The 14,252-nt window shown below is 34.0% G+C and overlaps 1 protein-coding gene across 1 annotated transcript; it reads right to left on the reverse strand.

Moving 5' to 3' along the window:
* Positions 1-1,990: 1,990 nt before the first annotated feature.
* LOC140823042 (TATA-box-binding protein 2) lies at positions 1,991-6,809 on the reverse strand. The gene is made up of 10 exons (XM_073184128.1): positions 6,574-6,809; positions 6,099-6,228; positions 5,097-5,184; positions 4,819-4,890; positions 4,610-4,660; positions 4,327-4,371; positions 4,124-4,216; positions 2,940-3,041; positions 2,769-2,842; positions 1,991-2,238 (listed from the first exon to the last, which is right to left on the reverse strand). Coding segments are annotated over exons 2-10 (606 nt in total). The 5' UTR covers positions 6,179-6,228; positions 6,574-6,809; the 3' UTR covers positions 1,991-2,237.
* Positions 6,810-14,252: the final 7,443 nt, after the last annotated feature.

A 14,252-nucleotide genomic window follows, 5' to 3' on the forward strand; every position in this document is an offset into this window, starting at 1 on the left:
CTTCCAATCATCAAACTTTTCTCTAGGGAACATGAGAATCTTGTTGAAAGAAGACATGATGATCTGTATCAGTTTGAGCGTTTGAAAGTATTCAAGACGAGATTAACCGCTCTGATACCACTTGATAGGATCGGTTAAAGTAGTTGAAGTATTTAAAAGAGGGTTGAATAAACAGTTAGGATATTTGTACACTTTTCAATTTTGTGAATCAGTTTTTTGAAGAACTGATCCTAGAATCTTGTTTGTCAATATAGGTCAGTCAAGTGACAGAAGTGCAGAATAAGACTGAAATATAAATTGAATATTTAGTGTAAAATGAAATGAACACATGAGTTTTTGTGGATATTCGAGGACTTTAAATGTTCCTATGTCACCCCTTCTATCACAAGGATAGGATTTCATTAAAAGACTTTGATATATTACAACATATTTTAATAATCCATTTCAGTTGATCGGATACACTGCCAAACTGAAACTCTTAGTCTAACAACTCTTATACAGTTCTTAACTGAAACCAGTGTTCTAAAAAGTCTGCTTAAGCTTGAAGCTCGACAAAAACGTCCCGCTTCGGATAAAAGCGGAAAAAAAGTGGTTAAACTATAATTTGACCGAATTAAGCGTAATTAAGACGTTTAATTAGGTATGATTAATCAAAATTAATCATATCTATTTATTTTAAAATAATAAATTAGGTTTATAATTTAAATGTTTATTTTTTAATTTAATTATGATTAAGCATGTCTGATAATGATTTGACAAATATTTAGTATTTTTAATGTGGTCTAGTTGCAAAAACGAATAAAAATTGTAATTTTGAGATTTTTATGTTTTTATAAATATGAGAATTAATGCATCATACTTAAATTTATCATATTTATTTATTATTTTATCTATTTATTGTTGTGAGATAATTACAATTACACTAAAGATAAAAAAAAGCTTTTTCACGCTTAAGCCTTTGTTAATCTCTCTTAAGCTTAAAAAGCTTGGAGCTCGACATCATCACTTCGGGGTGCTTCACGCTTTTTAGAACCTTGACTGAAACGCTCTAAATTGGTAGCATGAATGCTACTGATAAATACAATGAATGTAGAGCTGGAGTGTGCGATCAGTACCTTGATAAAAGAATCGTGAAAGGTATTTCAACTTGATTGAAGATTGTAGTTTAATTGCTTTGTGTGTGTTCACTCGTAGTCACTAGTCTTCTTCAACTTATTCGATCAGCTATCTTTGATCCCAACGGTCCTATTGAATGCATTTAATGACAAATATTCGTTGAATCTTCATGTAGTTACTTTATCTGACAGTAGTACGAGGTATTCAGACTGTTCTGTTTTCTTTCAACTGTTCTGCTTCGGTTCGACCTGTCAGACTGACTGTTGATATTTCAACTTATGACGTGGTCAACTGATTAGAAGTCAACTGATCAGTCGATCAGTTCAGCTAGATATTATCAGTTGTAACTGATGTCGTATCAGTTACGAATATTTCAGTTGACAAGGTTTTTCCAGTTCAGCTAGAACGAGGCCTTCATTTACGTTTACATGACTATTCAATCAGTTAAATTCATTAGTTCTCTTCTTGATTAATTTGTCAAACTCTAAAAACTTATAATATTCGAACAATGCACGTTCACTTTATTTTATCGACATTACCTTGGATTACAAAGCTCGACTGTTCTTTCATATTACCTCATATTGCTGAAATATTGCACTGTGACAATATAAATTAAGCCAATTTTATTTCGCTAATCTTAGAAAATTTAATCTCTATTTCTTTTTTATTTATTGTAAATGTCAATAGCAGAATACCATAGCATGAATCCTAGCAACTAAAAAAGTGTGAGAACAAAAGATTTGGAGTTGTACGACAAACATGATGAATTAGATCCTTAATTGGAGTGTGTTTCTTCCATTGGTGAGAACAAATTGGCGTGTAAAAGAGCTTGCCCAGAAACCAACGCATAATAGAAGGAAAAAAGAAAACCACATAATATGAAACGTACACAAATATGAAATTGATCATCGTCCAAACAAGTAGAAAAATTTTATTACCAACAAAGACATTCCTCTATTTCTCTCCGTTAAACATTTGACGTTGTGTTGTACAAATACAGCTCAAAGCTAAAAGGAACAAAACAGCTCCCATCATTTATCCAGAACCCCATATCTATGGTCTAATCTCACCGAGGTACTCCATACGATTCTTCACAGAGAACATATCATTTGGATGATAAATCTGCAGCACATGATGACATACAAGGATAGAATATGAATATTCGTGTAAATCAAGAGCTGCAAAACCTCTTCAAGATGATGAAAAGAAACAAGCTATAACTATTCTCATCAAATTATCTGAACAAGCATGAGATGCATTCACGCTGCAATATAAACCAATTATAATTTCTTATTATGCCTTCAGTTAGATAGATTACAAGGTTTTTTGTCTGTAGTTCTATTTTTCCGGGATCAACTTTAAAATCATTTTACCTATAGGCCAATGAATGTAAATAGCCAACATATTCTTCTGAAAGTTGGATACCGATTCGTAAAGTGCTATATATTGTTAAATTCTCCTGTAGAATACTAGAATAATGTAGAACCCCATATTTTGAAGCTCATGGACTGCTGATTTAGTAGCTTTCTTCATAGCTCATATCAACGCAAGAATTCTAGCGGTCAAGTGAAGAATGCAATGAGAAATGTACAAAGAGCTCAGATACTACCGCAATTAAAATTTAAGGTGTGTGAAACAATCAAATTAAATACCATTGCTGAACTTTCCGAAATTCAGTGAGAACAGGATAAATATTCTCGAAGGCAGTATAAGTTTCATCTCTGACCTGGAAAGGTGATGTAAAGCATCAATTGAATGGGAAGTACGAGTAAAATGCATAAATTACGAGAAATAAATAGCCTGAGAACTGAAGAATTCGCAACCTTTGCTCCTGTTAGGACAATTTTCCCAGACACAAAAATAAGTAGCACAATCTTTGGCTGTTTCATCCGATATATTAATCCAGGGAAAAGTTCTGGTTCATACTGTACCAACAAATTAGGAAATGAATATACCATAACTACTATAAGTTAAAAGCACAGCAACGGGGCCAATATTGTAGGCCTAATTTTTTAAATGCCATTGCAATTTCGATAAACTTTTGGAAACTCAAACATAAATAAGTAATGAATAGATTCAAACTTTGAAATTGAAACCAGAAATTTGGCGAAAGGAACTCATTAAGGACTGATGTGTACGCTGAAAGCACCAATTCAAAGGTCTTAGCATTCTTAGACATAACAAGTAAATGAGATTTAAATCTTTTTAAGCCTGGGATACTTTGTTTCAATCCAAATCATCAGCATTTTTTACTCCCACTTAAAGAGATGTTATATCATCACAAGACCCATCCTCCAACATATAATTCCTAGTTATCATTACAAAATATGTCTCTTTGAAGCCTAAAGAAGAGGGCAAAAAGGTAAAGATATTGAATAATATTTCAATTTGATATCCAAAGAACGTTTTCCTTTCTCCAGAGTCCAGTGACTCTTAAAAACCAGAAATCACAAGTCCTCGGAATCCACGCGGGATCACTAACAACATAATGAGCCAAGCAGCAGAACCTTATTATTTGTGTCATGTCTTACGCTACCATAGAGCATGCAATGGAAGGTAAATGTCGGTAGGTGGGGAACAAGGTTCATTCTCCAAGCGAAATATGTTGCAAGACAGCAAGAGGGGGAAAAAATCAATTTATACAAATTTGCTCTGGAAAGAAAGGTTTCATTGGTATTATCACCAACCTTGTGAAAACAAAAATTGAGACGTTAATAAGGATAAAGAACCAACAAAGAAAAGGATAGTATTGAGAACAGATGCCAGACATGCCCGCAAACACTGAATACTAAGTTTGTGTGTGTGTAGGAACTGAAAGCTAAGTTCGCTCACAGTCAGGACCTTTTGGTGCCAAAATTGTGATAGTAAAAAATTATTGTTCAATTTTTTGGATAGTTGATTCCACTTCTCTAAACCAGGAAGAAAATGCAAGCCCAATCCTTCCTTTACATACAATCACAAATGACGTGATATATATCAACTTTAGAAACATAGTTAAGCTACTCACACTTGAAAAGGCACCATGCGCATATGCAAGGCCTTCAAGTCGAATAGGAAATTTTACATCACAGGAACCAACTATATTCTGAATCTTGAAATCCTGGAAGAAAAGTAGGATGCATGTCAGTGATCGAGTACAGAAATATTAAAACCCGCTGAAGAAGTGTAAACTACAAAAACACACATGACACAGAACAGATAGGGGCTTACCTTAAATTTTGCTGGGAAACCAAGCTTCTGAATAATTCTAGCATACTGAAGAAAATAGGAATGGGCACAGAAATGAGAGATACCGAGCAAAAAAGGTGAGAAACGGAGTTTTGCCATTTATAAATTAACCAAAAAAAAAAAGCAAAGCAATATCTGCAACCACGTTATCTAGCTAAAAGAAAATTATCAAAGTCATAATTATGAAGGCTCGTCATTCTTTTTTTCTGGATTTCACCAAATAAATATTCACTCTAAATAAGGCATGCTCTTAAAATATATTTACCTTCCGAGCAGCCAATTTTGACTGGTGTTCACTCTTTGCACCAGTACAGACCTTAAAAGTAACAATATGAGATAAAAATCATAGAGAAATCCACTGCTAACATTTAGTTATCGATGTTAAATATATTTGCATTAAGATGAATAAACCATAAACAATGATAAAGCAGATTCTCAAAGTTGAAGCACGCAGTTAACAGAAGATAAACTAACCATTTTTCCAGAAGCAAAAATTAGTGCAGTTGTTTTAGGTTCTCTGATCCTCATGATCACAGCAGCAAAACGCTGCAAGCCCATAAAACAATAAGTATCAACTATGGTAACCGAAAAACAATAACTTTCTTCAAGTCGTCTAAAAATCAAATAAAATAGGAATCTAAGGCATCTAAAAGCAATCACAATACATGTTTATCTTCTGATAGTTTCACAACCTAAAGAATACAGACTACATAGAATAATAAATATAACCTAAAGGCGTGGAAGTACCAAACCTTAGGGTTGTACTCCGCATTGCGAGCTTGTAAAGCTATAGCTTTAAGATCCAATTTGCAGTCCAAATTGACTGTTGAGACAATATTCCTTCATGTACATCAAAGTAGGATCCATTAAATCTACTATATCTATAGATAAAGGGATATGAACTTCTAGACCTAGATGTAACCGATTTAATTTTGTTCATCAAATTCCATTTAATAGTCCCATTAAAATTTTAAACACGAAAAGAGAAGACAAGAAAATGAGAAATAAATGTTTCTTCAGTTTCATTTTGAAGTCATCAAATTCAGACAAGGCAAAAAATTTCAAGTCTTTCCATGCTTGTCGACAATGATCCATATTGCCCAAACTTAGATCATGTGGAAGACCAGGACTTTGCGAGCCCTTCCAATCTTGACAAGAGTGGACGAATGCAGAGCAGTCATACTTCAAAATGACCTTCACCTTCCACCAAATTGTTATTCTTCCACCAAACTTAAGAACATCTATCTTTCTCCGACAACTCTCCAAAAGGTGTGACGGCCACCCAGAAAATACATATAGTAGCATCTTCAATGAACTGTGGTGCGACTAAATTGACAAAGCATATAAATTGACCTGAGCTACTTAGTTTAAAATCCATCTACTCTAAGATTCATCGATATAAGCAATGAAGACCATTGAGTATCATATTATGTACTGTCTTTCAGATCATCTAGTGTAAGTATAATTCATTAGTGTAAGCTTGTAGCTCTATATTAACAAGAAAAACCTTTCTACTACCTTTTCAATTGTAAGGATAGAGCGAAACTCCGGTTAGATCCCACCATAACATTTCCGTTACTATAGTATTCGTAGTAGAAAGTAGAAAGGCTTAGTAATTGGACGGTATAATCTTTGCTCAATAAGAAGAGCGATGAAGAGCACCAACATTCAAGAAAAGGAAATAACTGAAAACAAATACAAAGTCCAGAACTTAAAGGAAATAACTGAAAACAAATAGAAAGTCCAGAACTTACTGCAGAGTTGGGACAAGTCCAGAAGGATGCTTGGATAGATCAACTGGTTGGCTCCCTTCCAGACCTTGAGGATCTGCCATGAAACCACCAACTTTTAACGTGTCTCCCTCCTTTAAGCAGTAGTTACCACCTGTTCAGAAAATCAAGACACTAAATTAAAAGTAACCCAAGGAATAAAAAAAAACTATAATTTTCTTCGGTCCATTTTTACAATCAAATTCATTTCTCTTCTTGGATTCTATATTTTTCATTCAGGAGAAAAAAGAGAGAAAATCGGTAACATAAAGAATAGTTTCCATATTCATATGACATGTATTCTCCACCAAACCCGCCCACAAAATAAAAACAAAGAACGGGAAAAGTGATCAGACCCACACAGATCATAAAAAAAATGGAGCACTTGGAATTTGAAAAGTGGAAAAAGGGGAAGAAAAAGAACAGAAAACGAGAAAATCTCAAAAGTTAAAAGCGCGACCTTTCGTGCTTGAATTTGATCGATCTAGGGTTTCAATTATAGCCCCTTCAGCGTGAAATTTCGTAGAGAAGAGGAGCCTGGGAGATTAGAGGGAAGTAAATTTGAAATCGGTTGGTTTTATACGAAAACTTTGCGTATATATATGTTTTGGTGTGGACGGAGGGAGATTTATAGTCTCGGAGATTTCTATGTTTGCGAACGATGGAGGGAGAGGACGAATATGTAGGGTGGCGTGGATAGACAGAACTGTGGCTTTAATATTATGCCCAAACTGCCCTTTCTTATTCAATCTTTTCCACGTTTGGGCTGGGCTTTGGGGCCCATGGGCCTTCGTTCAGCCCAGCTTTCTTCAAAATTAATTGTCGATTTCTTATTTAATTGCATATATATATATATATATATATAGACAAAGATATGTGAGAAATAATGTTGTTATGGCAAAGAAATTCCTTGCATCTTCCCAATGTCTTTGGGCCATTTCCAATTTACTTTTTTAATCGTCTCAACTCCAGTGAGAAAGAGATGTAATTGATGATCTTCTGAAATGTGAAGATCATTAGGTTTAATATGTTAGATTTTAATTTTGTCAAAATTATTCATGCGCGTCCATAACTAGAATTGGATAAGATGGACTGATGTATATTCCTTATATTATAGAGTTTTATTATTCAAAAATAATAGTTCAAGAAGTAAGTGTTGGATCGATATGAGATACAAATCTGAAATTTTCAATGGGATTTTTCAGTAGATGTCGCAACAAACTTTGGAACATGGTCAAGACGATGTTAGAATTGAACTCTATCTATTTAAGACTAATTTACCTCATATAAGCTGCTTATATAACACAAAAACATCTTCCAAAATATGACGACTTATGTTTGTTATATGAGCACTCGAAATCACTTACCGATAAAATTTCTTGATGTTTTTCAAACTCTATGTATGAGTGAACAAAAATATAATAAAAAAAAAATATGCAATGGATGAGAATACTTGTAATATGAAGTTTTTGGTTATCTAAGGTATGTCTATTTATACTTTTCCAAATATTGCAGGGGCCTTTTTGCTACTAGTATGTCTCTACGCTGAGATTCAATTTGCTCCATCAGATTTTCATCTAATCGTGTAGATCACACACCATTTGGTGAGTCACAGACGTTGTCACATTTTTTGATCAAATTCAATCTAGTGCATCTATTTTAAATTTTGAAGGGCAGGATGATCACATCCAAACCTTAGATCTAAAATATCTCAACCTCAGTATGCCATCTAACCTTCCAAATTTCATCTCCTCGATCTATATCAATGTAGCACATTCGATCATCCAACGATCTTGGTTGCACCTACTCATGAATAATCACATCCATTCAGTTGTGTCCCTTGTTGGGATCAAGAAACAGTTTAGAGGAGGGTGAATGAACTCTTTTAAATTTTTGTCTTTAAAAGTCTGTTTTCAACCGTTTTGAGGCGGTCGAAAATTCTTCTCAAACTGTTAGAAATGTGAACCACTGTTAAGTGCGGAAAATGGTTCACAATTTCCAGTGATAGCTTAAAAACGTTGGCAGGATTATCAACAAAATATAGCTAGAAAAGTAAGTGCTTGCGAGAAATAAAAAAACACAAGGTTTTTTATGGATGTTCGGAGATTTAAGACTCCTACGTCACCGCTTCTTCCTCTTTAGGAAGAATTCCACTGAAGACTTTGGCTTTACAAAACTCTTTGCAACAGCTCACTCCAATCAAGACTTATCACACTGTCTATTTTGGAACTCTTAGTGATCACTTTATACTTCTGGATTTTAAGAACACTTAGTTCACCAGACACCATGACTTAATGAAATAACCAAAAGGTTACTGATGTAAATAAACAATCTGATGTAGGTAGCACGAAGATGATCCTTGAATGATCGAGTATCTTTCGGTTTTGAGCGTGCTTAATGAGCGATGAAGTATATAGACTTTGATAGCGCTCTAAATCTGTGGAGTATGCAAGCTTATGAAAATTTCACTTCAATGAGTTGAATAGTTTTTCGCGTTGTTGATTTTTGTTGCATACTACCTTCTCTGTTAATATAGACGTTCTTCTCAACGGTCGGTATGAGTAACGTTAACCTGCAACAGAGGTAAGTTGTGTCACTATCAGCTGCAGCCGCATTAAATGTTCTTCAGATGAGCATTTAAGGTTATTTTTGCTAGTGAGGCCTTGAATCCCATTGCTTGATGAGTTGCTTTAGAGTTACTGTCTGTAGCATCTGTTTTTACCCACAGATTCTTGTAAGGTACAAATGATCTTTCTTTTTCTGGGATGGTTATAAATGCGGATCATTCTCGGGATTGATGCATAAACTAGTTGAATTTGAATTGGTGAAAACTATTAAATGTATTGAGCTGGTCAGAGAATGTCTTGTATTAAGTGAACAATAAGTAGCTCTCTTAAAGGACGTCTTCAAATCAGCCAAATCTTCTTTTACAACAAACGGTTGATCGCTCATTTACTGCAAACTGGTTGCGGCTAGACTCTTTATGCTTTAGCCGGTTTAGAAGTAAATTGGTTGTTTGAACTAGGCGGTTGAATTGATACCTGTTACACAAACAATTTGCAGCTGTTTCCTGAAACAGTGAAGTGCTGTTTTGATTTTGTCACTCACCAAAATTCTTGGGTAATAATAATTTCTTAACATCCCTTCATATCTCGATCTAACAAATCATAACCGCTTCTATTTCGCACATCCTAATGGCACCCAGTCACGTACGACATCACCCAATCATTTCCATGTGTGCTCTGACTGGACCAATAGCCACGCCACCACCTGCCACATAATCGAACTTCATTTCCGAGACGTATAAAGAAATACTCCTACACACTCCTGATAAGTAAGATTTTCTCACTTAATTAGTGATAAAAAAAATTCTTGGATTATACTAGTTTGGAAGATTATTATGTTTTTTGTTGTTTGTTTTATGTTTGCAGACATAAAAGATATTGAGATAAGTTGGGATGTTTTAAAGGGAGAAAAATTCTAAAAAGATTAGATGGTGATAGTTTGAAGGAGTTGAAAGAGTGTGAGAGACGAAGAACTGGTGCTCAATCACCTAAAAATAGCACCTAAGCGCTTGTCATTAAAAGAAAACAAAGAAATTGTGAGCAAAAATATCCTAGCAGCGGCGCCTCAGCTCCTGATGTTGAAAGGAAGTTAAACAAATGCCGAGCAAGCGGCTCCCTGGTGCCAAACATACGGCGCCTTAGCACCTGAAGCTCGACAGAAATTAGCCAGAAAGAAGAACGCTGAGCACAAGCGCAACTTACTTGGGCGCCAGAACCCTGCGCGAAAAATTCCAAAACACAATCCCAAGAGTTTTAAAAAGGATATACCATCAAAATTATCAGATCACAAAAAATCACACATGGAGAACATGCAGAAAACTCAGAAGAAGATCGAAGGAATCACATGAGAAAAATTTTGGGGATCGAAGAATGAAGTAACACCGGGCATAAAGATGGACAACACAAAATCTAGGGACAGATAATCAACATATATCTTTGTACTATTTGTCTTTCCCTAAAGCTCTGAATGATGTTCAAGAACATGATTTGTATTCTCTTTATTTTCGTTATGAACTAATTATATTATCTAGTGGGACGACATAGTTTGACTTGAAACTAAGTTTTAATCTTTTGATTTATATATTATAACTCTTTGTCTGTTTATTTGTCATTTCTTAAATTTTTTGCATTCAATTACTGATCATTGATTTAATTGTTATATTTATTTGAAATATACCACTTGGAAGAAGAGATTTGAATATGATAACAGAAAAATACATCTTTGGTATTTATAGAGTTTGGTAGGCATATAATTCTATTGAAACCATAATAAGAATTATTGTGCGATTTATATTATTTGATATTTGATTTCTAATAGAAATATTGCAATTGATATTAATAAGAATTATTGTGCGATTTATATTATTTGGTACTTGATTTCTAATAAAAAATATTGGAATTGAAATTAGATAATTACTTTATACTTATTACTTGGGAAAGGGAGGAAATGTTAGAAATTTATTGCTAATAAACTATAAGAATTTATGATATAGACTTGCTAAAAATTAACGATAGTGAATAGTCAAGTGAAATCAAACCTCTAGTATTTATCTCTTGTTGATTTCATCTTTATTATTCTTTTCAATCATTGATCATCTATTTCTATTTTATTTTTATTTTTTTTACCTATAATCTCATATTTGATTTGCTAACTAAATTAAGATTATTTTAATAACACTACTTAGTGTAAGATTAACTTATTCATTATTTGTGGGACGATATATGTATCTTATCGACTGCTAAAACTTGAGTTAACTTCCTTAATTTTGGTGATAACAAAAAATAATTCATTGCATCAGAACAAGTTGCCACTATTCGTGTATTCTGGTAGTCGACCTTTCTGTCAAAGACAAAGAACAACACAGTATCTGTGTTCAAAAGATTGGTAAAATATCGCAAGCTATTTAGTTTCTCTACTTATAAACCTACTCAATTAGTTACACTAGCCTAATCTGTCTCGACTGGACCAATCAAAGATATGCTAAAGTAACACTCAATTGGACAAAGCTAAAGATATTTGTGAAAGTCAATGGCACCGGTGAAAAAGAAAATGTTCTACACAAAGACCGATGTAGATGATAACACGGAGGATGTCACTATAAAGCAAGTTTTCACTAAGACCAGGACCTCGGCCGCCTCATTGAAATGGTCGAATGAGGCTAATAAGCCAAAGAAAATGAAACTCAAGCATGTTTGTGAAGTTACTCAACCAGTTTTGGTCCCGCAAGTCCAACCCATTCGACCTATGTCTAGCATTAGAATAATAGAAGGTATGTAATGTCTGAAGTAAATATCACTATTTGTTGATTTAGTAATGTGAGATTACTTAATAATTAACGATTTTTAAAGAATGAAATATGACATATCTTGGTCATACGAAGTCCAAATGATTTGAAATTTGGATATAACGTTGAAAACTCAAAGATATATAAGTTTCATGTTTTGAGTTTTGGATAATTTGATCATCTGTCTGGTCCAAAGGGATATACCAGTGTTAAAATAATAAATAATATATATTATATTATTTTATTTTATTTTATTTTATTAATATAATATAATATTTAAAAAAGATAAATTCGAAAGTTACGTTGAATTCATTCCACCGAAAGTTACAGAAGAGAGGTGAGAGAAAAGAAAGAGAGTTTTCGATTTTTATTTTCGATCTTGCGACTTATCGATTATCCAATCGACGAACAGAATTCAGTAATGGAATCATTGACACGAGGTCTTCGATTTGACATATAAATTTTATAGTTTTGGTGATATTTGAAATTCGTCGATTTTTGGAATAAATCTGGTAAATTGTTAAATCCTACAGAAATTGAATATTGTTGAGTAGTGTATGACTTTAACGAAGAAGAGAAGATTATAGTGGTGTTATTTGAATTATTCTCAATTTATTATAATTAGGAATTTTAATCGTTGGATTGGGATTGAGAAGTTGTTTGTTAGTTGTTATCAATTCTTATTATATATTCCCAGTCTACGAAGTATAGGCTACATGTTGATATAAAGTTTTCGCAATTTAACGGGCGTTTGTAAAGTAGACTATTATTTGAAGTTAATTTATTAGGGTGTATTTGGTGTTAGTATTGATAACTAAATACATCGAAATATTAATTGTTGAACGATGAAAATGTGTAATCGAGTTTTATATTTTGTTGAATTAATTGGTTTTGGGCTATTTGATGTTACATAGTGAGGTTATTATGATTGTGTTGATATGGTGAAAATGATCTGATAAATGTTGAATTTTTTAGTTACATCACAAGCCTCAGAATCAAAGAAATAACCAGATTTTTTATATACTCGATTATCATGTACGTGTTTACATACGATCATATGTTGTTATTGTTTAGTATTGATAAATACTATTGTGTTGAACGATGGTAGATCACTGGAATTGGGTGAATTGATATTATATTTGTTGTATATTATTGTTGATGTTGTTGGTTAATGTTGTTGGAAGACGTCTCGTTGATGTTGTTCGATCGACGATATTGCTGTCGTCAGAGTAGGGGTGCGACGTATCCTTGATGTTGTTCGTTCGACGATATTGTTGTTGCCAGAGTAGGGGTGAGACGTATCGTTGATGTTTTTTGTTTGACAATATTGTTGTCGCCGGAATTGGGGTGCGACATATCATTGATGTTGTTGTTGCAGTAGTATGGGAGTGATGTCGTTGATGGTTTGTGTTGGAAACTTAATTCCGGTGCTTTGAAAAAAGACTTACCAACTGAACTAAGCAATTGAACTGATCATCAACTGAACACGTCATCTGCTGAACTCAGTTAACTGATCGATACAACTGAAGCTCATTCTCGTCAACTGATTTCTTACCAGCTGATCTCTCAGCATTACACGTCATCAGTTGAAAGCGACAACAGACAAAATAGTACATATACCTGCAACTAGTAGTGGAACGCCGCATTGCAGAATGAACAGTGTATGACTGTCAGAATATATCGACGTGGCAATCAACGGTTAGAATATTCAAACATTTATTAATGTTACCATTGAGAGGAGAGCCTATAAATAGTCGAAGGCAGCAACTGAAGAAACACTCGACTTTCAGTTATCTCATTCTACTTGCTGTTACGCTGCAGAAATATTTACTCACAATCAGAAATCAAAGCTCACGCTTATCAGTCATATCAGTAGTATTCAAGACTACATTTTCGAGCTTATATAGCACTTTGTAATCTTTGATAGATTTTCTAAGTTGTGCTAAGATCAGTTACGATCTATAAAAGTGTTGTATACTAAGAGTTTCAGTTTTGGCAAAGTGATAAGTCCAAACTGAAGTAGGGTCAGTACAGTGTCGTGTATTTGATCAAAGTCTTTTAGTGGATATCCTATCTTTGTGATAGAAGGGGTGACGTAGGAGTTATTCAAGTCTCCGAACATCCATAAACATATTAAGTCATTACTTCAGTTTTCATTTTCAGTTAGATACTCTATCTTTCAGTCAGTTTATTTTCCGCAACTATTTTATTCCGTTTAACTGATTGTTATTGACCGACGGAAAATCTAGTTTCAGTTAATAACAAAACTGAACTCATATTGTCGAAGAATATTTAAATTCGAGCAGTGTTTATTCAACCCCCCCTTATAAACACTCTTTATTCGATTAACCGATCCTTTCAAGTGGTATCAGAGCAGTTATATCTCGTCTCAGAATATCTATACTCAAACTGTTCATTATGTCTTCATTCAACAAGATTCCTATGTTCTCTAGAGAAGACTTCGATGATTGGAAGATCAGGATGCAGGCTCACTTAGCTGCACAAGATGATGATATGTGGTACGTTATAACTGACGGACCCATGAAAATTTTGAAAGCCAATACAGCTGTTGCCATTACTGATGGGGCACCTCATCGTATAGAAAAGCCCAGAGATGAGTGGACTACTGAGGACAAGAGGAAAGCAAATCTAGACAATGTAGCAAAGGACATATTGTATAAAACACTGGACAAAGTAACGTTCAGTAAAATCAAGATGTGCAAGACAGCCAAAGAGATTTGGGAGAAGTTAATTCAGCTTTGCGAAGGGAATGAACAAACCAAAGAAAA

Source organism: Primulina eburnea, chromosome 2, assembly GCF_022965805.1.
Source record: "Primulina eburnea isolate SZY01 chromosome 2, ASM2296580v1, whole genome shotgun sequence".
Taxonomy (NCBI): domain Eukaryota; kingdom Viridiplantae; phylum Streptophyta; class Magnoliopsida; order Lamiales; family Gesneriaceae; genus Primulina; species Primulina eburnea.

Excerpts from the sequence above, each read along its gene's own strand:
- LOC140823042 (XM_073184128.1), bottom strand. The coding sequence starts at position 6,178 with ATGGCAGATCCTCAAGGTCTGGAAGGGAGCCAACCAGTTGATCTATCC. Across the intron at positions 5,185-6,098 it reads GGACTTGTCCCAACTCTGCA|GAATATTGTCTCAACAGTCA; the intron begins GTAAGTTCTGGA and ends ATGTACATGAAG. Across the intron at positions 4,217-4,326 it reads GTTTCCCAGCAAAATTTAAG|GATTTCAAGATTCAGAATAT; the intron begins GTAAGCCCCTAT and ends CTTTTCTTCCAG.